Here is a 27,975-nt window from a genome sequence, read left to right as displayed (position 1 = left end):
GTCTGGACTCGATTGATAGTGCGATCAGATTAATCCACGTGTAAGTGTAGGAATAAATTGACTCGGCGAGCTTGATTTCATTGAAATGAATTATCCGATTTAGAACCATATTTCATTTCGCATTCAATTTCCCGTGAACAGTGCATCGGAGAGAAAAGCGATCGTAGGAAGTCTTCCGAGAAAAAGCATTTTTCTTCTTAGGAGTATGTTCTTGCACTTGGCTGTTTCAGTTGGGAGTTTATGAGAACTTTTATGTGAGTTTAATGTCGCAGGATAATGCCTCGGCCAAGCAGGATTTATTAACATTATCGATTACAGCTTTTAGGGGAGGCATGCAAATTTATCTAATTAATATTCTGCAGCACTGGAACTTGGAACTTTTCAAACTCTGTACACGAGTGGCCGTGTGTCCATCGGATCAAATCGATTACTCATCTTGATTGACATTGAAAATAGTTATTTTATTATTAGTCGATCAAAAGACCAAAGATATAATCACTCAGGTTTTTAGTGATTTTTATTATAATATCAAAATTATAATGTCAATATTATAATATCAATATTATAATTTCAATACTATAAAATCAAAATTATAATATCAATATTATAATATCAGCATTATAATGTCAAGGTTATAATATCAATATTATATCAATATTATATCAATATTATAATATTAGTATTATAATGCCAAAGTTATAATATCAACATTATAATATCAATATTATAATATCAGCATTATAATGCCAATGTTATAATATCAATATTATAATATCAATAATATAGTATCAATATTATGACATCAATATTATAATATCAATATTATAATATCAGCATTATAATGCCAAGGTTATAATATCAATATTATATCAATATTATAATGTCAGTATTATCAGGCCAAGGTTATAATATCAATAATATAATATCAATAATATAATATTAATAATATAATATCAATATTATGACATCAATATTATAATATCAATAATATAATATCAATATTGTAATATCAATATTACGATATCGATATTGTAATATCAATATTATAATATCAAAATTGCAATATCAAATATTATAAGATCAGAATTAAAGATATTTATTTTCAAATACTAGTTTATGTGTCAAGATATTTATTTCCAAATCCAAGTAATCGAAAGAAATTCTTCACATTCCTCAAATTATGTTGTCCAATTTTGCTATTAAATAACAATCAAACAATCCGACATCCAAAATTTACAAGAACAATCATGCAAATTTTATTCGAGCAATAATTCTGTAGCCAGCTGTCCATGTAACGAAGCCTCGTTCGCGATCTGTTTGCGAATTCGTTCGTGAAGGAATGATGGAACACAATCTCTCGCCGGGCCTCGATAAAGCAACGGAATTGTTTCGTCGTCGAATCGGTCGCTCGCGAATGAAAGAAACCGGTGCGTCGAGTGCGGATATGAATTTTCCTCCTTCGGTAAATTCGTTCAGCAACGTCGTCGCGTTGTTGCGCGATCGCGATTAGAGTTGTTTCATTTAAATCCTCGACATAATTAACCTACGCCAACGAATTAATCAGCGCCGGTTTAATTTCAATATAGAATCACCGCTGCGTTTCATTCGAGCCTTGATCATCGCGAAAATTAATTGGACGATTATTAGCTTCCCGGTACGAATCGGATGTCGCAACCATTTACCCCGATTGCTTTCATCGGTTTTCCGTGTTGCTTCTGTAGTCTTTTATCCTCCCCGCCCCCACTTCTCCCCGACGCATTCATTGTTGTCCGATCTCTTCGATATTCGTGAATTGTTCTCGCATCGACAACCAGTGGAAATCCGATTCGAGAGCGCAGACACAATTTGTTTGAAGTCATTGCTTGCCCCACGTACGAACCTACACCGCGTATATATATATACTAGGTGATCCATTTCAATGGTACCATCAAATTTAATTCCGTCGTTATAAAAGATATAGAAAAAAATGGTGAAGTTAGATTTAAATGGTTTCGAGGCGCGCATCCGATGATAAGAAGGTATCATTCCACCAAGGTCGCTTTAACGATCTTTTCAAGGTCATCGATATTTTTTGTTCGTCAACGGTTATCTTCTATGACGCAATGTTGTTGCTCGCATCGAGGCGAGTTCGACGATCTATAACACCGCGACCTTGGGGCGACCTTGACAGTCAAAAAACGAGTATATTCTTAAAAACTTTATCTCATTTTTTAAGTGTCAAGGTTGCCCGAAGGTCATGATGTTACAGGTCAATAAATTCGTTTTAATATGAGCAACAACGTGGTGCTATAAAAAATGAAAGTTAATGTGGTAAAAAATGACGATGACCTTGAAAATATTACCACAACGACCTTGGCGGAATGATACTTTGTTACCATCGGATGCGCGTCTCGAAACCATTTAAATCTATCTTTGTCATTTTTTTGTCTATCTCTCGTAATAACGAAGATAACTCGAACTTGACGTTCGATTTCAACTGGATCACCCGGTACGTGGCCAGTCCACGGTTTAACAAACGCGGCCGGCCAATTCCATTTAGGCGAACGGTGGACAATGGAATGTTTTACGGCGAATTTCTCGTTACGTGCTAATTAAAGTTTCATCGAATGTATCCCATATTGAAATCCGCCGCGGATAAATGCCGCGGCGGTGACCGGGGATCGCGTCCCGCCGTACACCGGCAATCCTCCGCTCCAGTTTTCAATGGCACGCGCGCGCGATCCGGATCCAATTAACGCGCCGGCGACCATAACCGCGCGTCACCGTGTACTCCTCCGCGACGCTTGTTTCCTGCAGCGTTTGCGAAATCGCCCGCCGTTCTCGCTTCACCCGAGTTCTCCGTCGTTTTTTTTTTTTTTAACAATGAGTAGCCGGAACTGTTTTCATACGATCGGCGATTTTTTTTCTACGATTTTATTGCGTATTATTTACCGTAAACGACCCCGAGTCAATGAAATAACAATTTAAGAATTTAAATACATTTTTCGTAATTATTTTAGTAGCCATATTGTATTAATATTATTTTTGTATATTACATTTAGTATATTTTTTATTATATTTAGTGTACTTAGTATGCTAGATTTAGTATATTATTTATTATATTTAGTGTATTTTGTGTATTATAATTAGTATATTATTTAATATATTTAGTGTATTTTGTATATTATAATTAGTATATTATTTATTATATTTAGTGTATTTAGTATATTATGTTATACTTAGTGCATTTAGTATATTTAGTATATTATATTATATTTAGTATATTATATATTATGTATTAGTATATTATATCATATTTAGTATACTTAGTATATTATATTATATTTAGTATATTTAATATTATATATTTAGTATACTTAGTATGTTTAGTATATTATATTATATTTAGCATATCATTTACAGCACAATATACTATATTATTTTGCCTATTAAATAATTTTCCCTCACTATCATCTTTCATTTTTTCCATCAGCCAATACACCAACAATAACAATAGATTCAATAGTTTAAACAAATCCAATCACCATTACAATGCAACAAACATTACCGCCAACGCGGAAATATCGCGTTTCACGGTTCGCATGATCGATCCGCGTAATTTTCAGTAAACACCGCAGAAACGTTCACCGGCCGCGGTATCGGATTCGTTCGTACACCCGGTATAAATGGTACACCCAGAAATTAACGATAAGCCCCGCCGCAGAGATGTACACATTCGGTGAATCGATTACAACCGGTCCATTATCGTTATAAAGGTATTTACATTGATGCGCACGGAGTCATGGAATGCATTCTACCGGATGGCGCCGCCATTATCCCTACCCACATAATTGATGCAAATACACAATGTTCGAGGGTGCCGAGCGAGAAGATCGTTAACATTCGAAACGGCGGACCCTTCCCACGGAATTGTCATCGAGCAATCTTACGATCGTTCAGAATTTTACTCTTCTTAAGTTACTCCAACTTATTTTTTAAAATACGCTTGATTAAAAAATATTTTATTTAACAACTATTTTGGCAATATATTTTCTTAATATACTTGCTTAGCCAATATTTATTTAACAATTTTTTTGGCAACATATTTTTTAATGTATTTGCTTGGTATTTTTTTATTTGACAATATTTAGGTTATTTAGCAATATTTATTCGGCAATTTTTCAAACACATTTGTTAACCCACTTGTATAGCAATTTTTTTCATACACTTGTTTACCAATATTTATTCAGCAATTTTTTTCAACATACTTTTTTTTAGCAGACAAATTAATATTTTCCTACGGATACTAATGAACATTGGCAGAAAGATTAATTAGTCTACGAAATATATTTAGAAAAATATGTTCTTTTTTCATTGTTATAATATTGATATCCGTTTTTTCATTTCTTGCAGATGGACGCTGTCACTATGAACGATTCGTCGCTCTACAGTAACGACACTTCTATGGCCACGGCTCGTCCCTTTGGTACGAGTAACACGCTAATTTGATTACAGAATTATTTATGCTAAATTAAAATCGTCTGCATTCAATTATGAGAACTCTATATCACACGAAGTTAATTTATTCCCTAATTATTTATCATTGAAGCTCCGTAATCAAAATCAGACGTAACTCTAACCTAATTTATACCCCACCCAGACCTAACCTATATTTACATTTCCAAATGATAATTTTTTCTTTTAATAATAATAATAATAATATTATTATTATTATTAATATTATATATATTACTATTAATTATAATATATTAATATTATATATATTACTATTAATTATAATATATTAATATTATGTATATTACTATTAATTATAATATATTAATATTAATATTATTACTATTAATATTATTAAACGCAAAGTATGGCAACGTCGCCGATCGAGTCCACGAAAGCAATCGCGGTTTTATCGCGGAATTATTGTATATCGATAAAATGAACAGCGCGTTTAAGTGTCGTTCGTCATGTTACGTAAAATTCATAAAAACCAATGATTTACGTTTTCATTGCGGTATTATTGCTTGCAGTTTACGGCGAGATACTGAAATTACTGCAGCGCGGAGCAATAACTCATGCATCTCTGTGCTCTTCAAGCTGCGATCCATGTGCAAACATAAATTCTTCTGATACATCGTCCCGAGAGACGTTCAACCGTACAGCGACCCGTTAAATCCGGGTTTCACATTGTTTCGCCGCGAAGATAACACGTACTTGCTTAGACAGATAAATACGAAGATCATCGTGTCACAATGTGCATTGCTTTAGGATACAGTCGCGTCGTAAACTGACACCTTATAGAGCTCCGAGAGAAAGGAGAGATTCCTCGGGTGATTTGAAGAAACTTTTCCCTTTGCGAAAATGTTCTCCGAGGCTTCGTTAACGAGTTATTAAGGAAAGACGCTGACCAATTAGGCGGCGAGCACAGTAGACGCCCCGCCCACGCTAGCGCGGGGCCACGCGAGGCCGCGCCCACGCTAGCGCGAGCCGTACGCGATCTCCGATCGGTCCCCGTTTTTCGCGAATAACTCATTAACCAAGCCACGGAGAAAAATTTCGCAAAGGAAAAAGTTGTTAGGAATCGCCCGAGCAATCGCCTCGTCACACGTTTGAATTTCTAACGCTATTTCTGGGACACCCTGTATTTCTGGGTCGCCACGTCCATTATCGTTGCGTTACTTTAATCTCGGAACAAAAACTCGCCGAGCTGAACGATGAACGAGCTTTCTAAACAACACGCTTTACTGCCCCGCGATTCGAACGAGACAGAATACTAATCGAATTTCCACTAACTATCGCCGCCGGTTAAAGGTTAACGATTTCGCGTGCGCACTATAAAACTTCCGGCCGGGTTAATAGCTGGAATTTTTCATCGGAAAAACCGACGTAAACAGAGTTTAAAGTCAGCGTGCAGCGATGCATCACGATTTGAACTATGGAGTTCGGTTAATAAATATTTATTGTTACTGTACACGTGAAATATCGGCACCAGACGCGAACAATGTACATGATTCTGTAACGCTGGCAACGTTGCATTCGTTTAAACAGAAATAATGTTTCCGATTCAGTTTCTACACAGTGAAGCTTTTAATTCAGTTTTGCACAATGTTGCATTTGATTCAGTTTTACACATTGCTGCAATTTAATTAAGTTTTGTACATTGTTGCATTAAATTCAGTTTTGCACATTGTTGCATTTAATTCAATTTCACACACTGTTGCATTTAACTCAGTTTTGCACATTGTTGTATTTAATTCAATTTAGCACGATGTTGCATTTTCTTCAATTTTCCACAATGTTGCATTTAATTCAGTTTTGCACAGCGTTGCATTTAATTCAGTTTTACACAATGTTGCATTCGATTCAGTTCTTGCACATTTAAGAAACTCGAAGCTGCCACTTGATCGCGTCACGCGGTGTAGTTGACAGCGTTCACGGCGGAAACTGCGAAATATTTGACCCTTTGTCTCCGCAGATAAATACCGACTTTATACCGAAACTCACATTCCAGTGCAACAAAGCTCACGGCGTTTAATTCAAACTAATCCACGCCGAAGTTATTTCGATTTGCCCTGCAGGTGGTCGGAAGTTCGGTTAACGAGACACAAAAGCCGAGCACGAACGCGGTAAACGAGCCGGGCGTCTTCGGTTCTTGCAACTTTTAACGAGCACGTTGCCAGATACTTGTCGCCGCAGTGATCTAATCAACTGTCAATTAAAATCAACCGAAATATACAATGTTAATTAGATAGAAACATTCTTTTTACAATATTTTTATAGTTTTGTGCTTATTTTATCGGACTGCGAATTTTATGAATCTCTGACGAAAATTAATTGCTGTTGTTTAAAGTCGTTTCCACATCTTTTTCATTTAACATTGTTGCAATTATAATGCCACTTATTATGACATACAATGGTGGTGAAGACGTTGCGGTAAAAACGTTAGGTCGAGGTTCTTTTAATAATAAAAAATATTACGATAAAAATAGTGAAAGCGAAAAATAAATTTATTATAATATATAAATAATAATAATTCTGAAATAATTACCTCATATGATTCCTCAGGTAATTTGAAGCAACTTTTTCCTCACCGAAAATGTTCTACGAGGCTTCCTTCACGAGTTATCGGCAAAAAGCGTGAACCAATTGGAGAGCGAGGGCGGAGCTAGAACAAGTGTGGGCGTGGCGCCGTACGTTTTTCGTCAATTACTCGTGAACGAAGCCTCGTAGAACATTTTCGCAAAGGAAAAAATTGCTTCGAATGACCTCAGGAATCACTTTCTGCCAGTTGTTAACATAATTTTGTTTATTATGTGTATACTTTTCCCAGCAAAGAACTAAAATATCTCTGCCGCCGATGTCGATTAAAATCGACCGGAATATCATTTTCAGAGAGACCGTACGAAGTGCCGACCTTGCACGTCGTGTTCCTTAGCATCCTGTACGGCAGCCTCGCGTTCCTCACGCTGATTGGCAACTCCCTCGTGATGTGGATCATCGCGGCGTCCAAACGTATGCAGAGCGTGACGAATTTCTACATCGCGAATCTGGCGGTGGCTGACATTGTCATAGGTTTGTTCGTGATCCCGTTTCAGGTACGGCCCGCCATCTCTTGTTTACCATCCCTGCGACGCGAGACGGGATCCTTCGGGACCCGGCGTGATAAATTGCGGCGAATACCGAACCGTAGATTTCACAATGCAGCCACGGACGTGTACAAATTACACGGCCGCGGCGTTTCTCATTTTTTGAGCGGGACGAGTCGGAATCTCCGCGTCGGAAGAAAACTTTGTTAATGGATCTCGGAAAATCGTCGGGAATAGCTTGACGGGAGATAGATCACGGTCTCTGGAACGCGACGGTCTATTGTGAATTTTTCGGCCGAAGATACGGGGTGTGTCATCAAAAATATTATAAAAAAATATATTTGTTAGCTGCTCTTATTTATTAGTTTGTTGACTGTATCGAGCAAATTTGTAGCGCATTATGCGATGGTTCCAAGGACGCGTCGGAGCAAGCCGAGGCAGCGTTCGCAGGGAAATAAGCTAGATCTGGCGTCAGAGGAGTAGGGATGGCGACGCGTGTACCGCGAGTCCCACACAGTAGCACGTGAGTCACCATTCCATTGCTCGCAGCGCACGCGTCGCCATCCCCACTCCTCCGAAGCCAGGTCCGAGTCGGTCCATCCGGACCGAGTCGAGGGCACCGTGACATTTTTCACTGGCTCACCCGGTACATTTTATATCGGTATTAACGGTGTACACGATCGTGGCTCTTCCAGGAACAATTGCACGGTATTTATTGCAATAATCGCGGAAATACAGGCGCATAAATTCGCAGCCTTATGAAATCGCAGCGGTTGCTCATTGCACTAGTAGATTTGCGTAAATCAGTGAATTAGTCAGTACACATTTATTAGCTTGCTGCCGAACGGAGGACCGTAAATTCCGAATTTTATGAAACTGCGATATTTACGGACATGTATGTGTACACATATACACGCGAAGCGATATCCAGCGACCGCGATCGTAAATCTCGCGGGTCCAAGCTATTCCAAATTCCGCTCGGACGTTATTATTCGCGCAGGCCGCCACAATTTGTCAGAGGATATTGAAAAGCAAAATCACTCGGTCGTTTGACGAGGTTCTCCGCAGTAGAAAGAACAGCATTGGTCGGACAGGCTTGACACAGTTTGTTTGGACATCAGTGATGATTTTTTTTTTTTTTAGTGTTTGACGATCTTGAATTTTAATGACGGAGATGCGGATTTTATGCAATTTTTGTGACGTTGGTTTTGTACTATTGAAGTTTTGCTAAAGAAATTGAGACATTCTACTTTGCAGTAGAAAGAACATCTTTGGTCGGACAGAAGTGGCAATCTTTTTTGGTCGTCTCTGATGGTCCTCTTAGTGTTTGATATTCTTACAATTTAATCAATGGAAATGATAGTCTACTTATAACTAGAAAATCAAGTTTACTTATAACTAGAAAGTCAAGTCTATTGATAGTCAACTTATAAGTACAAAGTATAGTCTATTGGTAGTTTACTTATAACTACAAAGTCAAGTGTATTGATCGTCTAAGTCTATTGATAGCTTACTTATAAGTATAAAGTCTAGTCTATTGGTAGCCTAATTATAGCTATAAAGTCTAGTCTACTTATAACTAGAAAATCAAGTATATTGATATTCAACTTATAACTAGCAGGTCAAGTCTACTGGTAGTCTACTTATAAGTATAAAGTCTAGTCTACTTATAACTACAAATTCTAATATATTGATAGCCTACTTATAACTACAAAGTCTAGTTTATTGATAGTCTACTTATAACTAGAAAGTCAAGTCTGTTGGTATCTCACTTATAAGTATAAAGTCTAGTCTATTGATAGTCTAGTTATAACTATAAAGTCTAGTCTACTTATAACTAGAAAGTCAAGTCTGTGGATAGCTCACTTATAAGTATAAAGTCTAGTCTATTGGTAGTCTAATTATAATTATAAAGTCTAGTCTACTTATAATTAGAAAATCAAGTTTACTTATAACTAGAAAGTCAAGTCTATTGATAGTCAACTTATAAGTACAAAGTATAATCCATTGGTAGTTTACTTGTAACTATAAAGTCAAGTCTATTGATAGTTCACTTATAAGTATAAAGTCTAGTCTATTGGTAGTCTAATTATAATTATAAAGTCTAGTCTACTTATAATTAGAAAATCAAGGCTATTGATAGTCAACTTACAAATACAAAGTCTAGTCTATTAGTAGTTTACTTATAACTGCAAAGTCTAGTCTATTTATAATTAGAAAGTCAAGTCTATTGATTGTCTACTTATAACTAGAAAGTCAAGTCTACTGATAGTCTACTTATAACTACAAAGTCTAATCTACTTAGAACTACAAATCCTAATACATTGATAGTCTACTTGTAACTACAAAGTCCAATTTATTGATAGTATACTAATAACTACAAAGTCAATTCTACTGATAGTCTACTCATGACTTTAAAAAAGTCCAGAAAAACTACTAATCTTCTTATAACTAAAAACTTCCATTCTACTGCTAGTCTGCTTACAATCAGACTATAAACAAATAGTCAATAAATAAAAGGCAAAACCATGAAGTTATCCTAAGACCTTGAGAACATTCCAACATTATATGCAACTCATAAAAATCATTAAGATAGTAAAAACATTTTTCTGTGTCCCACGTTTCTTACAATTATCTTACAAAATGTCTATTTTGCCTAAAAATCCTACTTACGACTAGAAACCATGGACCGAAATGATTATTACGCAGCCATGTTTACCGTATCGATTACACTGTCCGACAAAATCAAACTTTCTTTTTGATTTCCTATAGCCACTCTAAAATTATCGACAAAAATGAGGTATTGCATGAAAAGTAAAAACGTTAGAAAGTTCTAATCGGTGTTAAAAGATAGAGGAAAGTTTTCCGAATATAGTGGCATACAATTTATTAATTGTTTTTGGTCCTAAATAACTATAAATTAATGTCAGTTTAAAACAGTGTCGACGTGCGCAGTTTCTCCGCAATATTTTTGTATTTTTACGAGAAGTTCTTTGTTCAGCACGAAAACTCTAACCAAGATCGGATTCTGTAAACATTTTTAAAGAAAAAATGGCCCGATAGAAGCGTCGGAACGATGTACATTTTGAGTAGGTCGAGAAAATGTTCGTCGGTAACATGTACGCGATGTTTTGCCGCCATGTGCTTCGCTGCTCGCTTTTCTTTGTCCGACAAGGCCGAAGCTGGGTGCCCCATTCGATCCCTCCATCGGTGTTGATTACGCATAGTTTCGGCCCTGTCGGACAGATAGAAGCGAGCAGCGAAGGATATGGCGGCAAAACGTCGTGTACATGTTGCCGTCGAACATTTTCTCGATCTACTCGAAACGTATATCGTTCTGACACTTTTACCGGGCCGTTTCTTCTTCAGAAATGTCTACAGAATCCGATCCTGAGTAGAGTTTTTGTGCAGGACAAACAACTTTTCGTAAAAGTACAAAAATATTGCGCAGAAACTGTGCACGTCGACATTTTTTTAAACTTTGACATTAATTTATTGCTACTTAAGACCAAAAACAATTAATAAATTGCACGCTACTATATTCCGGAAACTCTCTTCTATCTTTTAACACCAATTAGAGAACTTTCTAACGTTTTTACTTTTCATGCAATACCTCATTTTTGTCGAAAATTTTGGGTTTTTACAAAAGCTCGTTTTTTTTCGAAAAATGAGGGTGATGGAGCAATTCGGTTTTCGGATCCTTGATCGAGGAGTGAAGCTCTACAAGAATTTCATACTAGCTATAAGAAATCAAAAATCGTGTCGGACAGTGTTATAAGCGACGCTCGCGGTTAAAAAGATGCGTGACGTCCTTTTGTCATCTGACGGAATCCCATTGTTCCCGTTGCAGTTTCAAGCGGCGCTGCTACAACGATGGGATCTGCCCCATTTCCTGTGTGCCTTTTGTCCCTACGTGAAGACCCTCTCTGTTAGCGTTTCGGTGTTCACGCTGACAGCGATCGCGATCGATCGTCACCGATCGATCCTCCAGCCACTCAAGTGCGTTTCGATCTCGTTAATCTTTTTTTCATCGCGGCCCACACGATCCTTCCGAAAAACAATGATTCTGACCCGCAGGCCGAAGCCGAGCAAACGAACTGCCAAAATCGTGATCATCGGGATCTGGGTGATCGGTGCGATCCTGTCGATACCGATGGCGATTGCGCTCGAGGTCCGCATGGTATCGGAGGACCCCGACGATGGTTCGTGTCCCCTCCCCCTGACGGCTCGCCGAATTTTTTTCAGCGACCCTTGGCGCCGAGCTGACGTCGCCTTTTGTAATTCCAGCGAACTCCACTCACAGGAAACCGTTCTGCGGCCGCGTGAACTTGTCCATGAAGACGATGTTCATCTACCAAGGACTCTTGCTGGTGATCCTGCGGTATTTGATACCGTTGATAGTGATCTCCTGCGTGTACGCGAGGATGGTGGTGAAATTGTGGAGCAACAGAGCGCCCGGGAATGCGGAGGACTCCCGCGACGCGAATCTGATGAGGAACAAGATGAGGGTGGGACGATCTTTCATTCGATTATTTTAACGATTTTCATTATTTTAAATTTCTCAGATCGATTGCTTCAACGCAATTTATCGCTTTGGACGAAATACAATGATCGACGAACTATAGAGAAATCTTTAATAAAAGTTGGCCAACTTTGATTGGCGATAACTCCGCGAAAAATCATCGAAGGATCATGACTCTTTTTTTAAATCGAAGCTTGAAACTTCTACTTTAAGATACCGTTTCTCGATTTTATGCATCACGCACCCTTCGCCTTGCGGTAAACATTTAAATGTGATCGTCGAAAAACCACCCCCTGAGGCCACGTCGAAAGTTGCCAAGTTTGACGAAAAGCGGGGACTTTGAAAAATTTTATCCGACGATGCCATTCGCATCCGAACGAAGCTCGATCCTTTCCCTTCAATTTGAAAAAAGAGAATCGCGCGTGCGATTTTTGTTCGCGAAGTTACAGCACTTTAAAGTACCATCCGATAACGCCAATGCCGGCGGTACGTGACAGAAATGCAGGGTCGGCTATAAAGTGCTGTAACTCCGCGGGAAAAAATCGCAGCTACGTTCACATTTTTTTAAATTAGAGAGCAAGAACGGAGCTTCTTTCGGCTCGATACGGCGTCTCTGAGAAAAATTTTACAACGACCGTGCATTTCGTCGAACTTGACAATTATCAATGTGGCCTCGCGGAAAGGGGTGGTTTTTCTATGGTCACATTTAAATAGTTACCGCAGTGGGGGTGCACGATACGTAAAATCGAGAAAAGGTGTCCGAAAGTAGAGGTTTCAAGCTTTAATTTAAAGGCAGAGTCGTTATCTTACGATGATTTTTCGCGGAGTTATCGTCGGTCGAAGTTGGCCAATTTTTCTCCAAACTTTCTCGGCGCTGTAATTTCTGTTTCTTATAAATTCGAAGGTTTTTGATATTTTTGCGCGTAAAGATGATGCACTAAATATCGTTCCAGGTGATTAAAATGTTCATCATCGTCGTCGCAGTTTTCGCACTTTGCTGGCTGCCCCTTCAAACGTACGAGTTTCTCCAATATTGCTATCCGATCAACCAGTGAGTATCGCGCGACAAAAACGAACGACAACAAAAATAAACTGCGATCGCACGATGATGAAAAATTCATGTTTCAGCTACGAGTACATTAATTACATATATTTCATCTGCGACTGGTTGGCTATGTCGAACAGTTGCTACAATCCGCTCATCTACGGGATATATAACGTACGTAAAAACCGACAGGTTAATTGCAATTTAAAACCGAAAAATAATATTTCGTAGTTGCGATACTTGTTACATGGTGTCCCAAAATTATGGTACGTCCGTAAACTGAGGGGTTCCTGAGATCATTTGAAGCAACTTTTTCCTTAGTGAAAATGTTCTACGTGGCTTCGTTCACGAGTTATCGGCATAAAACGCGGACCAATTGGAGAGCGGGGGCAGAGCGATGACGAGTGGGGGCGTGACGCCGTACGTTTTTCGTTAATAACTCGTAAACGAAGTCTCGTAGGATATTTTCGCTAAGAAAAAGGTTGCTTCAAATCACCTCAGGAACCCTTCGATCCCCGGAAGAAACATAATTTTGCGACAGCCTGTAGTATTCGGCGTTATTACAGTAAATTCTCCTTAATTGACGCACGGATTGTGCACAAAAATAGACAATTTGAAAAAAAAATCTTTTAATCTGCAAAAAAAATATTTTTAATCAAAGATCTAAATAAAAAAAAATCGAGGAAAATCCAGTTAGAATGACCGAGGCTCTACTGCGCTTCGAATTGCAATGAATGCAGAATCTTGTCGGGCGGAAAAATGCAGTTTAGCGCGTAAAATTGGCCACATGAGAAACCACGCTTAAGACGTAGAATTTATCGCGGGGAAAATAATAGTTCGAGACTGTAAAGTTTGTCGTGTGGAAAATGATATTCGGCATATAAAGTTTGCCACGTGAGAATCGGACTTACATGGGGAACTGTAAACGTTTATGTACATCGTGTTCATGACTGTTCGATGAAATCTTCCTTTTCCAGGGGAAATTCAGAAGGGAGTTCCAGCAGAGGTGTCCCATCAAATCACGGAAATGGTCATCGACCACCCCGAACGATAACACAGAGCTGGATAAAACGCAAAGTAGTCGAGCTTCTATTAGGTACTCTTCCTAACAACCATGTAGCTCTAGTGACTACTAAATTAATTGCTAATACTGTTCTATGTGTTATGGTAACGTACTGAATTAGATATAAGTGGTAATACTAATACATCAGTACATAATATTACTAATACTATTACTGATTATTAATTGTAAATGTTGTTTACTTATACTTATATTATGTTATAATTTATATTGTATAATTTATATGTAACTTCTATTATTACTTCTGTAATAACTTATACTATAATGTAAGTTATAATATAGTAAAAAGTATATTCTAAGTTACAGTGCAAGTTGTATTATAGCATAAGAGAGAGAGTTGTACTACAAGTTATAATTACAAGTTAAAATATAGTATTAGTTATAATACAAGTTATAATATAGTATAAGTTATATTCTAAGTTATAATATAGTACAAGATATATTTTCTAAGTTATAGTGTAAGTTATAATATAGTACAAGATATATTCTAAGTTATAATATAAGTTATAATATAGTGCAAGATATATTTTAAGTTGTAATATAAGTTATAATATAATATAAGTTGTACTACAAGTTATAATACAAGTTAAAATACAGTATAAGTTGTACTACAAGTTATAATATAGTATAAGTTGTACTAAAAATTATAATAGAAGTTATAATATAGTATAAGTTATATATATTATAAGTTATAATAAAACTTATGATATATTATAACTCATATTATAACTTCTGTTATAACTTATGATATATTATAACTTGTATTATAATTTGTACTACAACTTATAATATATAACTCATAATATAACTTATACTACATTATAACTTTTATTATAACTTGTAGTACAACTTATACCATATTACAACTTGTATTATAACTTGTAGTACAACTTATACTACTTATATTATAACTTATACTATAACTTCTGTTATATAGTATACATTATACTATAACTTGTATTACAACTTATAATATATAACTCATAATATAACTTGTTCCACATTATAACTCATAATACAACTTATAATATATTATAATTTATGTTCGCCAGGTACGAGTGGAGGCGAACGATTTCCGGCACGTACCCGACAGTCACGTCGTTTTGCAAAGGAATACCGGTGAGGGAATCCTCGCAGTCGTTCATCGAGAAACACGAAACGTGCAGACGCAGTAAAAAAGGGATCGGCCACTACTTCCATGGCGACAACGAGAACAGATGCTCGATCTCGTCTAACAAAACCGAGGAACTGTACGTGTTCTCGTCGCGGAAACACGGCCAGGATCCGGACACGGAGGAGTTATGCTTGTAACGTCGAAAATCTCACGGCGCGTAGGCTCTCGCCGGCTGCAATCGATAACCACTTGTTGTATCGTCGCCGGATGGAGCGTTGCTGAAGCTCGAAATCTTTATATAAATAACCAGATCTTGTACATACACCGACATTTGCATTTGTAGATCAGTTGTTGTGTAAACTACCACCGCGAACGATTGTGCACGCGTTCCTCTTTGTATTCGACGATCGAAGCTCGAATGATATTTCAATGAATTGCGAGGTCTCTACAGGATGTCCCGAAATTATGGGAACCTAAGGTCATTTGAAGCAACTTTTTCCTTAGCGAAAATGTTCTACGAGGCTTCGTTAACGAGTTATTAATGAAAAACTACAGACACCATGCCCCCGTTCGTCTTCGCTCCGTCCTCGCCCTCCGATTGGTCCGCGTTTTATGCCGATAACTCGTGAACGAAGTCTCGTAGAACATTTTCGTTAAGAAAAAAGTTACTTCGTAGACCTCAGGAATCCCTCAGTTCACGGAGGTAACATAATTTTGCGACATACTGTACATGTTGCATATTTTCCGTAGCACATTTCTGTTCTATTGCCTCGCATATTCGTTGTACAATAAATGGAAGCAAACTCTAGATGTATATGAGGCTGTGACACAGATTAATTAGAATTTCACGTACCTCAAGTATTACGTCATACGCGCCGGGACTCGGAATTAACCAGCGCGCAACATTAGGATCGTGCCTTGACTCCCATCGCGCGTCGTCCTCCCCGTGACCGCCTCCAGGAGGCGTGGCCCTCGCGAGCCTCGTGTTGCGCGCCGGTTAATTCCGAACCCTGTCCTTAGACAATGAGTTCTTTTTGTTTCGCATGAAATTGGAATGTGTACATACACTACTGTAATCAGCTATAACCTTGAAACGAAGATAAATTTCGAAATATCGGTAGTGGTAGCGGCATTGTTGTAACTTAATAAATATTACGATTAATGTTATCGATAATATCGTAAAGAAAATGTTTCTAGGCGTTGTTAGTGTCTGCAATAAAACGTTTTAATATCGACAACTTCGTTTCGTGTCAATGTTAGGGACTTCTTGCGTTAATTCGTGGAACGACGTGATATATAGAACATTTAAATAATAGTTAACCGGCCTGTAAACGTTTATGCGACGAAAGACGAATTTCTGTAGGTGTTCTTAATTATATCACTGATATGCTTGCGGCTACGTGTAAAGTTACGATGAACAGGGTATAGCAAATTTCCATAGCACAGCAGCATGAATTTATTTCCTCGTCTGTAAAAATTAATAGACACTAAGGCAATATTATTTTGCAGTTCGTAGAATTTCTTTTACTGATATAATAAAATGTTTCTAGCGAATAGATCTGCTGAGATTTAATATAAATGAAATGTTTCTTTTTATTGTCATCCTAAAAATTGTTTATAAAGCAAAATATACAGAACTTTTAAGATTGCAACGTATGCACATAAAATACATCGTACTGATTTAAGGGAAGAAACAGAGAATGTGTATAACAATTATATTTGTATATATATAATTTGTATTTATTATAGTGACACAAAAGTTTTATTCAAAATGCAAAACATTTTCCGTGAAAATGTGATAAAATAAAGACAGTCAAAACCTACACGAACCGTCTTCTTCTTATATTTATAAAAATATATACTTGTATAATTCCTAAGCGATCTATGGGGATTCATTATGCTAGTATAATCACAGTAAAAATATGCATGGTCGAACGCAGTTCGTTGTAAATGTGTAGGACCGACGAATTGTACACCCGGCGAAATGCATAATGGCCAATTGTTTAAACAGTTGTAAAATCTGCCTTCGTGAGTTACTTCGAATGGCATATACCATGGATAACGTAGAAAATGACGTTACAGCGGCGAGCCATTTTCCCCAATTTTTGTCCCCATTTTCTATTTCCACTAAAAATCACCAAATATTCTTCTGGCAAATACTGTTTTCATATAAAATGAAATTATATGCAAAATATCAGAAATATACAGAAGTACATACAGCTCTCTCCTTGTTACATCTTAGCATAAAAATAAAGCTCTGCCATAATTACATTATTGGCTTAACATCTGATTAATTTATATTAATCAAAATTTAAATTATTACGCCGTTCAATGTCTTTAATTTCCAACATGTCCGTTTTCAGATGCAATTTCATGATTTCTCTCCAGATATCCATCCTGTGCTGTTCATTATCGATTCCTAGTCTCAGTAAAATATTTTCATTGATTCTCAGCAGCACTCTTCCTGTAATGTCATGCTTAAAGAAGCACATGTAACATTGATATAATAATTACAGCAATTGTAATACATATGTAAACCTGTGCAATATATCTCTGTAAAATATACCTACATACAAAAACTTCTCATGATACAACTGGTAATAATCACTGCAATGCCTTCTCAACCATTTTTGTACATCCAACACATTCCACAAATAAACTGGACGTGGTCTAGTAGTTTTAGTCTACAATATTCATTAATGGAGTGGTTAATAAAGATAATGAGAACTGAAGGAATTTTTTTATTTAACATACCTTTGGTTTATTTGTGGAGTTAACTACTTCCTCTACCATTGTGTAAAATAATAATTATAAAACTTTAGTTGAATTATTGAATGGTAAATTGGAGTAGAACAAAATAATTTCATAATAACTATACTTCTTGAAGACAGTGTATCTTCTTTCAACAATGCACTTTATTAATGTTATATGAACTAATCTGCAACTATCAATAGTTTTTTATTACAGTAAAATATACTATAAAATTTTACAGATAGAACTATTATTGTTACAAAGCACTTCTGCAGTTCTGTTGCTTGCAGCTGCTAGCAACATCCTGCAGATACAGCTGTGACTATGCAGACAACATAGAAGTTCCTCTTGCGAACATACATGTTAGGGACAAGTTCAATCTTGAATCTAGATGGAGTAAGAGGTACTGTGTTCAACACATTAGCTGAGAGTACAGAATGTCATATGGTTATATCCAGAAATTATTGATCAGAATATTAACTTAGACATTTGGAAAATAATTTGACAGTGACTTCAAGCCACAGTTTGGCCCATGCTGTCCAGATAAGAATAATATACACAGAGATACATAATCATCTGGAGATATTAACAGTGCGTATACTGTCTGTAACCTACTAGCATTTAATATTAAATAAGAAATCTCTAATAAAAAAGAAATTCTTTACGCATACTTTTAATCATAATTAAAAGCTATGGACGGTGCTCCACTTTTAAAACGGCCAAAGCCAACTGACAATGAAGAGGAACTGTTTCGTATGCAAGAAGAGTTTTTGAGCAACAAACAGCAACCATCTGCGAAAGTAATTAATCTACGAGGTTCTACAAATACATTCGGCCCTTCGGAACCGTCTAAGAGCCAACCAGATACCAGCAAAGTCAGATCAAGATATTCTCAGCTGAGAAAGCTTAGAACACAGGACAGAGTTTCCACTTCGCAAAGCGATGGTGAAGTTTTAAATCCTGTAATTAACGAAAGAATTCAGGAAAATTTGAATACACGACAGGAGTCTGTGCAAAATGTACCGATTGCACCATCTAGTATACTATTAGGAAACATTGTTGAAAAAAAATTTAATTCATCAAACTACAACTTTAATAAAAAGGAATCTTTGTACGGTTCGAGCAAAGGCTTTCCAGAAGTATTTATTGCCGAATCCGTGGTATGTTATTTGAATTATTTTATTATTGAATGAATGTGCAGGTCTTAATTCATGTATTCTAATTGCATATTACATTTGTCAGGAGAGCAAAGGCAAGCAGAGTTTATTTCTACAACAAGTTTCAAGAGAACAAGCAGCAAATAAAGTAGATGAACCTGAAAACGTCGTATCTCTGTCTACCGATGAAGGTAGCACTGTTATAGAAGGTTCATGGTCGAATGAAATACACGAAGAGAATTTGGAAAAACTAAGTCACATGACGGAGGAAGATATACTGAGAGAAAAGAAGAAGCTTGAAATGACTCTTAATCCAGAATTGATCGAATTTTTGAGAAACAGAAAGAATAAAAAGCAGAGAGCAAGCAAAGATAAAGCAGAGAAACGTGGTAACCTTGATAAAGAGTCAACCGTGATCCATATGGACGAAGAAAAATTAACTTCCAAAGAATCATCCATCATGCAAAATGATCCACCCAAAAGCATTGACAAGATGGACATTGAGCACCCTGTAGAAGAGTCTAATAAAGACAACAGTTCCTCCAAAAATAATGGTATGCAAGTAGATGAGCCCAACAGCATACCAAAACCATCCGCAGAATTACTGGAGCAGGCTAAAAAGAAGGGTTGGGTGCACATGGATTCCCTCGAGCCTGTGAAATTGAAATGGATGGAAGATGTTCCAGCGCAGAGCCAAGAAGAGCCTGCTACATATACTGCTCGTTTCGACTTCAACGGTAAGTCTCATACTTCTTTAGAACGATGTCATACAAACAAAAAATCTACACAATCGTTCACATATCTTCTTAGGAATCCTGCTGCCCTACACAGACGAAAACGTGTCGCCTGAGAAGGGTCTCCACCACCACGGTGAAGAGCCCGACCGGCCCGGTTATTCTTTACAAGAACTGTTACAACTGAGCAGATCCTCCTCGCAGCAGCAACGGTGCACCGCCCTCACGACATTAGCGAACATAATCGAGAAGACCCGCAAGGGTTGGTACGACAAAGCACTGCAGCCTGGACCAATGACCGCACTGAACCAAGTCAATCTAATGATCATGCTAAGATTCTCGTTGGACGACACACCTGTGGCCGTGATCACAGCGACTCTGCAAGCCCTACGAGCCTTGTTATACAGCGAGGTGGACGAGGTCTGCCTGGACAGGCTGTACGGCTTCGACAACTACAAAGAACCGGTTCTAAAGCCACCTGGCACCGATCAACCGGACGCCAGTGACCTGAAGGACCACGAACTGGCCCAGCTGGACGCTGTGGCTAGTTTACTAAGGACCGACATACTCTCACGCATCAGGTACATCCTAAGCGAAATCCGGCCGCCGCCAGTCGGTGTAACCTGCGCCTTCGAGGTCCTCACGAGGCTCGCGAGGCACTCGCCCATCACCGCACTGAACGTCGCATCCGCTCCGCACCTATTGGACACAATTGTTGAGCATTTCCTGCCGCTCTCGCCGAACTCGTTAGCGACGCTCGACGCAATAGACAACGTCTATGGTGTCCCAGTGACCGCCGCCATCAGGTTCTGCCGGGTCCTGCTATGCTACGGCGGCAAACCCGTCGCGCTGAAGCTGAACAGACTGCAGATCATGCAACGCATCTTGTCATACATCAGCTGCGACGCAGGCAAGAGTACCGTCGCCCTCGGCGTCGAGAGCTTGCGCTTCTGGAGATTATTGCTGCTCCACGGCGAGGCGACGGACACTCTGACCGGGGCCCAGCTGATCCTGGTCTCTCAGTTGCAGCTCCTGCTGTGCAACCACGACATCCAGAGCGCCTCGGAGCTGTCCTGCGAGTACGCCGCGGCTCTGTTAGCCGTCGCCGGCTGCCTGCCGCCTCTCAGAACGAACGTGTCGGTCTTGCTGAGGAAGTGGGTCTCGCAGCTGCGGCACTCCGGCAATCTGACGCTGACCAAGACGAAGCTGGTCGCGGAGGCCATCCTGGCGGCCGACGACGTCGCCTGCGTTCGTCTCGGCCCGTCAAGGACGCAGCTGTTCCAGAATCTCTGCTCCACGTCGAATCTACTCTGCGGCCATGATCCAGCCAAGGAGAGAGACCCTTCCTGCATGCTTCACCTAGGGGTGCTAGCAGAGGACGGCCAGTTGCAGCCAGTCGTCTCCACGCCGTCCTGCTTCCCCTTCCTCGCGACCACTTTCAATTTATTTGTTAATCAAGCCTATACAGAAGAGATCTACGGGGTGCTAAGCGATCCCCAGGTCGATAAATATTTGAGGCAGCTGGTGGCAACCGACTGGAGCTTGGAGAGATCCTGGTACACAAGGTCGGAGCTGTCCTTCCTCGCCAATCTGGTCAACGGAGCAGCCCTGGTCAAAGGCAGACTGGATAACGAGACGGTGCAAAGAGTTTGGAAGGTCGCCGTGAAACTGGTGTCAGCTTTGCCGGCTGACTGTTCTGGTGATGTCAAGACCATGCTGAGGAACGCCCTGTCGGAGGATAGGCTGAGCTTGGGCGCCGTTGCCGACCAGCTGGAGAGGCTGTACCTGGACTCCGGCTTGCGCAGCATCCGGCTGAACTTCTCTCGCGACGTGGCGGCTGTCTACGAGAGCTACGTGCCAGTGAATGGGCAATGGGACCAGGCTGCGATGCCTAAGGATTGGATCTATCTGCCGGTGGTGCAGGTCTACGCGAAATGCAGGGACAACGGGAACTGCGACGAGGTCGACGCGGCCGCTATCTCCGCGGTGCTGAGCTTGGAACTGGCGCTACCGGACCTGGTCGACCAGCTCTCCCAGAGCTTGAGGTTCAGCAGGCTGGTCCTGGTGTACCTGTGCGACACGGTGTACCTCAGCGACGACGTGTCCGCTTTGCTGAGCAGAGCCGTTGCTAATTTGCTGAGGAGTCATCATAAGAGTCTTGACTTTTCGACGCAGCTGCCAGGGCTTAACTCGTTCACCGATCTGTTCACAGCCATGTGCGAGCACTTCTGCTCGACCTCATACGGGGACTACGGGTTTTCGATGACGCTGATGGTACCCATCGCTCAGAGGCACGACGTTCATTATAGGAGGTTGCTGTGGTCGGAGCACGCCGGCTCACTGCGCTATATCAGGCTACTTCCGGAGCAGCTGGTCGTTCCTTTGACGGAGTACTTGTATCCTGTTGAAGAGGACGTGTCGCTGATCGAGAGCTATATTACAGCGCTGATCCGGGGAACCGTGAGGAAAGAGTGGTGTCCGATACCTCATGCTATTGCTACGCATCATTCAGCGATGTTTTTGAAAAGGTCGAGCAGGATCGCCGCGAGAATGAGGACCCAGCTGGCTAAGATACCTGACAAGGACCTGGCCGCTTTGCTGCTGGATTATGAAGCTCCTGCGTCGAGCTGAGCCTCGAGATTGGACGGTTAACTCTTTGGGATTGCAGGAAATAGAGTGGATCCATATTAAACAGAAATTTTATTGCGTTTTATATTAGAGAAAATTGGTGTATTTTTGTTAGTAAAGGAGTCGGATAATATGGAAACATAAAGGAATAGTAATAGTTCAATTCAATTTGTTTTGTTGTAGGGTGGGTAATGGTGTATTGCTTTTTTGGTATATCTGTTATTTATTATCTATATTAATTGTTAACTTTGGTTTGTATATTTGGTACATTTTAAATTGGTCTATTTCTTTTAACAAAGGAATCACATAATATGGAAACATAAAATGATAATAGTAATTCAATTCAATTTGTTTTTTTGTAGGGTGAGTATTGGTATGTTCCTTTCTCCTCCATTTATTATCTGTTATTTATTATCTTTGGTTTATATATTTGGTATATTTTAAATTGGTATATTTCTCTTAACAAAGGAATCACATAATATAGAAACATAAAAGAATAATAAGAATAATTCAATTCAATTTATTATTGTAGAATGGATATTGGTATATTTATTATCTATTAATTATTATTATCATTGGTTGATATATTTGGTATATTTTAAATTGCTATATCTCATTTAACAAAGCAATCACGTAATTAATTTCAATTTATTCTGTTGTATAGTGGGACTAAAATAGTCCCACACCGTGCCACATGGGTCCATGAACATGAAAATAGCATGCAGCTATTGCAATATTTCAAACTGTATCCAATAATATCCCACCATGCATCACCATGCATCAGAAATATAGGACACTTTTAATCCCACCGTAGCCCAAAGAGTTAAATTAACCGAATTAAAAGCGATGCACTCTGTAAATTGTAATTTTATATTTTTTTACGTGTCTGTGCTAAGCGAATAGCAAATATGTGTGCGCGCGTGTGATGCGTTTCTGAATGGAGGGTGTGCTGTAAAGGGATGAAATAATTCATTCAGATTCAGACAAAATGTACATGTATTGTAAACCAAAACAATCGGTTACAGAATCAAAGTACAGGAACGATTTCTCTGTGTATGTGTGTGTTTTACAATTGTAGAAAGCGTAGAGGCACTGTTTGGTCGGTTCTGCTGATTGCGATGGTCGTTGATCAAAGACTGCCGGGATTCTATTAAGCACGATATGCATTGGAAAGTTCTTGGTTCGTTGATATAATCGGACCGCGGATTTTTCAGCGAAAGAAAAATTATCCAAATCGATTGTACGGTAACGAGTACATAAATCGGATAAAAATGTTTCGTTTAATTGTTTCAAACAAGTCGCGTTATAGAATATAGTTAAAATATAGTCGAAAAACTGTGCCAATCTTTTTCAAATCAGTTTCGTCGAAAACGCATAAAATCCGCAGCCTATTTGTGGCCTATTAAAATTATCTCGGTGCTCTTGTCACCAGCGATATTATTATTAATAGTAGTAGTAGTAGTAGTAGTAGTATTCACGAGAGAAAATCGAAAACAGTTGTCGCGTATTTTCACGAATAAACGAATTCGAAGCCTGTGCTTGTTGGCTCAGCGAACAAAGTCCAGTGTAAATAACGCTTACAGCTACGAGAAGCGATCGTCTCTCTTAACAGAAGCGAATCGCATCGACGCAGTATTCTTTTCATTTTTACAATTACAATTACAATTAAAATTTTAAGTGCAAGCGTAACGACGATAATTATGCGGTAAAGTAGCTCTGTGTGCCTCGTACGACTAGTCGAAGTGCATTAAATTGTACGAAAAAAGAAAACAAGAAGAAGATCCGTTATCGCGAGGTACAATCGTGGAGAGGAAAGGAGATGCTGTCGCCGAGAAACGGATCGCTTTCGACTCGACTAAACTCTTGTAAACTTCTAACGTAGCGTATCGGATAACAATGTAATTCGTTCTTAAAAGCGTTCTCTTCATCGATATCGATTTTATAGGTGTATGCGTGCATAGATTTTATACTGCGTTCAACGTGAACTATGGCGCGGCTATGTAAACAGGACGCTAACGTGGTCGATGCTTTTTTTAAGAGGACCCTAATTTTAAGGGAGCCTAATCGAAGGCCGTTGTATGCAGAATAGTCGTCTATAGTCCTCGCGCGACAAGGAGACGCCTTCGCGCTCCCCCTTCCTACTAGCCGCGAGCGAGCGACAGCGGTGGGGCAGCCAGTTGGAGGGGGAATGTGGACACAGCGGCGCGCTTCTTGTCGCGCACGGACTATAGAGTGACCCGGAAACTGTGATACGGCCCTGGCTCGATCACGCGTCGCCCAGCCGTTTACTTTTTTTTACCAGTTCTCGTTGATCGAGGTATAACTTTCGTTAATTAACATCTAATACATTTTACGTGCGATGCGGTATCGATTTCTTTTCTTTTTTTTTTAAACTTTTCCGAGCTTTCTCTCGTCGCTTTTCTTCGCTGAAATTAAATAAAACAAAGCGAATTGATCGTCAAGAATTTTAAATCTCCATTTGAAAATGATTAATTTAGTTTCACATTTAGTTCGCAATTAGTTGCACGGTTTTATGTTCTATTCAGGCTTCGTCGATCTACGTTTCGTCGGGGAAAGAATTCGTAAACGTTGTCGCTACCTCGCTCTGACAAAATTAAGCACCGAATGGCGATACTTGTTAGTATCGCGGTTTGCAGAACGTTGCTCGTTCCGATGGTCGAGAAACGCTCATTCCAATAAATTCTCTACCGATCAACAGTGATAGCATTTTATATATATATATATGTATATATATTCACAATTCTCGTACGTGTACATGTAGCGTATGTACAAATGTATTCACCGAGATAGAAAAATAGGAGCGTGAGGTTGCATTTCGTTGAGAAAACGGGTCCACCGTTCGATGTCGCATAATGTCGATCTCCCCACCCTCGTCCGAATCTTTCTTGTCGCCGAACACGCCGCCGACGGATTTCCTCAAAGCCATCCTGTTTTATCAGCGACTATAATATGTTAATTACGTATCAATGTTAATTCACAGTTTTTCATATTTTAATGTTAATTATATTTTAAGGTTAATACACCGAGTATCGATACGGAAACAGTGCAAGAATAGTTGTTAATTTCATTAAAAACACTAGATATTGATTTTAGCTTCGAGCCGGACTTCGTGCGTTTTGGGTCCAATTGGACCCAGAGTTGAGAAATCTTGATTCAGTCCGTCGGAATTTTCGCTGGAAACAGTGCCTCGGGAAATCTGTCGAGAAAAATTGCCGAGCAAAGTTATCCTAGCAAAAGTGTCGGCCGCCGCTTCGTCGGGGAGTTGCCGGCGCGGGCCAATCGACGCGCGAGTACAGCGGGCAGGCAGGTGGCGCTGCGTTCGCGTGGGTGGGGCGTCCGCCGTTCGCGCTCTCCGATTGGTCCGCGTTTACTCGCCGATAACTCGCGAACGAAGCCACGCAGAGAATTTTTGCAAAGGGAAAAGTTGTCGCGAATCGGCCGAGGAGTCTCTCTGTTCTCTTAGAAAAAGATTCTGGGATAATTTGTATCCGCCGGAAAGATGCGGCTGCGTCGAAACGAGAAAGAAAGAAACAGGCTGGCTTTCTGGAAATCGGGTCGCGCGAGACCCGGTCGTTGCCTCCGAGCTATTCGCCGGCCCTTTACAAAACGATCGACCGAGCGATATCGATCCCCCTAACCATGGGAGAGCTCGCGTCCGATCCAACTTCCGATTGGTCGGCGAGCATTCCACGTCAGCCAATCGAGAGTTACGAAAAAACAACGTTGCTCTTAGAAGTTAACACAAAACGTTCCGGCCGGCCCCGCTTATGTGATCGCCTTGATCACATTGACGCCGACCGACTGCTAGGACTCTATGCCGAGCTTCCTGTACGTCTCCCGGTCGACCGTCACCAATCTGCCCTCCACGCTTGAGCAGTCCAGCTCGATGCAGTGCAACATCGCGCCCCATTCGCAATGGCTCTGGTCGTCCTGCCGGTAATACTTGATCTGCAGGCAGGTCGACAAGTAGCCGGAGCCCAGCACTCTCATCGTGATCGACAATTCCTCCCGGTGGCCTCTCGCGCTCGCTGGTATTCCTTTAGTGCTGTGGTACGAGCTGTACGCGCACGCTGTGCCGTCGCGAGCACGCTCGATAGTCTCCACTGGCTTCCCGCCGATGCTGAGGAATCTGGAGCAGAAGAGAAGATCAGGATTAATTAATTGGAATTTTGTTAGGGTCCTGCACCCACGAGGTCCTGGTGCATAGACTGCTCGCGCCGTCCCTGCGCTATTCCTACGCCTATGCAGGGTGTCCCAAAAATGTCTCGCAACCCGGAAATGGGGTCTCGAGGTCATTTGAAGCAACTTTTTCCTTTGCAAAAATGCTCTACAAGGCTTCGTTTGCGAATTATCAGCGATAAACGTGCGGCGCCACGCCCCCGCTCGTACTCACTCCGCCCTCGCTCTCCGATTGGCCCGCGTTTTTCGTTAATAATTCGTAAACGAAACCTCGTAGAACATTTTCGCTAAGGAAAAAGTTGCTTCGAATGACCTCGGAAATCTCTTATTTCCCGATTTTCAGTCGAATTTGGGACACCTATATATAAGAGAGAATATGTACGATTAAAGCAAGAATTTTATTCGTATCTTAATTAATTTAAACTGTCCTGGACTACAGTGCTGAATAAATCGATATGCCACTTGCAACGCGCTTTGTAAACAAATTGGTCACTCTTTCAGAAGTGCATTTAACACAGTTTTCCCGGGAAGCGAACATAGACTTGTTCCAACTATGCGTTATTTCCGTCTCTGGCGAACGTAATTTCTCGCGGCAGCAGGACTTCTTGGAACGCATACTTTCCCGCCAGTAAAATTAGAAGAATTAAGTAGAAACGCGGGCAGTGGGAATTTATCGACTCGTGGGTGACACGATTCAGTCTCTAATCGTTCTAATATGAACGGCGAACTTGGTCGTGAGTTGACTCGATGACTGACAACCATCAGTGGTAGGTATAGCGTTCTCATGAACGCAACAGCTGGCGATGAATGTTTCAAGGGTTCGTGAAAGTGTGGCTGAACCTAACACGAATGATTGACCCGTTCCACGGTGCAATTTCGAAAGAATAGGCGATTTATTATTTTACTTGATCCATTATACTTGATTGAACTTAATTGACTCCTTTTATTCGACTTATTTTCCTTGATTTATATTTTATTCGATTTATTTTACTTGACTTATTCTATTATACTTTACTGATCTTACTTGGCTTGTCTTATTACACTTATTTTATTCGACTTATCTTACTTGATTTATCATACTTGACTTGTCTTGCTTAATTTATGTTACTGGACTTATCTTACTTGATTTATCATACTTGATTTGTCTTGCTTGATTTATCTTA

At 39.7% G+C, this 27,975-nt stretch overlaps 4 protein-coding genes across 13 annotated transcripts in view; 2 read left to right on the top strand and 2 right to left on the bottom strand.

The window, feature by feature from the left end:
• LOC117225746 (RYamide receptor) overlaps positions 1-17,165 on the top strand; it is a 32,053-nt gene extending 14,888 nt beyond the window's left edge. For all 9 annotated transcript variants that reach the window (XM_033479478.2, XM_033479477.2, XM_033479479.2 and 6 more), the window contains 9 exons: positions 4,393-4,465; positions 7,387-7,589; positions 11,431-11,579; positions 11,658-11,782; positions 11,868-12,088; positions 13,056-13,153; positions 13,231-13,321; positions 14,125-14,243; positions 15,281-17,165. In XM_033479478.2, the coding sequence (XP_033335369.1) occupies positions 4,393-4,465; positions 7,387-7,589; positions 11,431-11,579; positions 11,658-11,782; positions 11,868-12,088; positions 13,056-13,153; positions 13,231-13,321; positions 14,125-14,243; positions 15,281-15,539 (1,338 nt within the window). In that variant the 3' untranslated portion in view covers positions 15,540-17,165. The remainder of the gene's footprint in view (positions 1-4,392; positions 4,466-7,386; positions 7,590-11,430; positions 11,580-11,657; positions 11,783-11,867; positions 12,089-13,055; positions 13,154-13,230; positions 13,322-14,124; positions 14,244-15,280) is intronic.
• Positions 17,056-18,384, bottom strand: ave (sterile alpha motif domain-containing protein aveugle). 2 transcript variants are annotated; one of them, XR_004491595.2, is made up of 4 exons: positions 18,097-18,383; positions 17,913-18,026; positions 17,561-17,819; positions 17,056-17,469 (listed from the first exon to the last, which is right to left on the bottom strand). XR_004491595.2 is itself a non-coding variant. In XM_033479483.2 (3 exons), exons 1-3 carry the CDS (start codon positions 18,133-18,135, stop codon positions 17,643-17,645), a joined length of 330 nt encoding a protein of 109 aa, XP_033335374.1. In that variant the 5' UTR covers positions 18,136-18,384; the 3' UTR covers positions 17,056-17,642. The 2 variants fall into 2 exon arrangements, 1 of the variants encoding a protein (XP_033335374.1); XM_033479483.2 differs by having other exon boundaries at positions 17,056-17,819; positions 18,097-18,384.
• Positions 18,385-18,500: 116 nt separating this feature from the next.
• Positions 18,501-25,330, top strand: LOC117225687 (RNA polymerase II-associated protein 1). The gene is made up of 4 exons (XM_033479399.2): positions 18,501-18,684; positions 18,784-19,253; positions 19,336-19,987; positions 20,061-25,330. Exons 2-4 carry the CDS (start codon positions 18,786-18,788, stop codon positions 22,613-22,615), a joined length of 3,675 nt encoding a protein of 1,224 aa, XP_033335290.2. The 5' UTR covers positions 18,501-18,684; positions 18,784-18,785; the 3' UTR covers positions 22,616-25,330.
• LOC117225686 (CB1 cannabinoid receptor-interacting protein 1) overlaps positions 23,591-27,975 on the bottom strand; it is a 37,397-nt gene continuing 33,012 nt past the window's right edge. Inside the window, exon 2 of the mRNA XM_033479398.2 lies at positions 23,591-26,762. Within this exon, the coding sequence (XP_033335289.1) occupies positions 26,438-26,762 (325 nt within the window). The 3' untranslated portion in view covers positions 23,591-26,437. The remainder of the gene's footprint in view (positions 26,763-27,975) is intronic.

This window comes from Megalopta genalis, chromosome 14, assembly GCF_051020955.1.
Source record: "Megalopta genalis isolate 19385.01 chromosome 14, iyMegGena1_principal, whole genome shotgun sequence".
NCBI classification, from domain to species: Eukaryota; Metazoa; Arthropoda; class Insecta; order Hymenoptera; family Halictidae; genus Megalopta; species Megalopta genalis.
This window is presented reverse-complemented; position numbering and strand designations above follow the sequence as displayed.

Coding starts and splice junctions, on each gene's coding strand:
- LOC117225687 (XM_033479399.2), top strand. CDS start 18,786: ATGGACGGTGCTCCACTTTTAAAACGGCCAAAGCCAACTGACAATGAA. Junction 19,254..19,335: donor TATTTATTGCCGAATCCGTG/GTATGTTATTTG, acceptor TACATTTGTCAG/GAGAGCAAAGGCAAGCAGAG. Junction 19,988..20,060: donor TGCTCGTTTCGACTTCAACG/GTAAGTCTCATA, acceptor ATATCTTCTTAG/GAATCCTGCTGCCCTACACA.
- ave (XM_033479483.2), bottom strand. CDS start 18,135: ATGGTAGAGGAAGTAGTTAACTCCACAAATAAACCAAAG. Junction 18,027..18,096: donor ACTCCACAAATAAACCAAAG/GTATGTTAAATA, acceptor TGAATATTGTAG/ACTAAAACTACTAGACCACG. Junction 17,820..17,912: donor ATCATGAGAAGTTTTTGTAT/GTAGGTATATTT, acceptor TGCTTCTTTAAG/CATGACATTACAGGAAGAGT.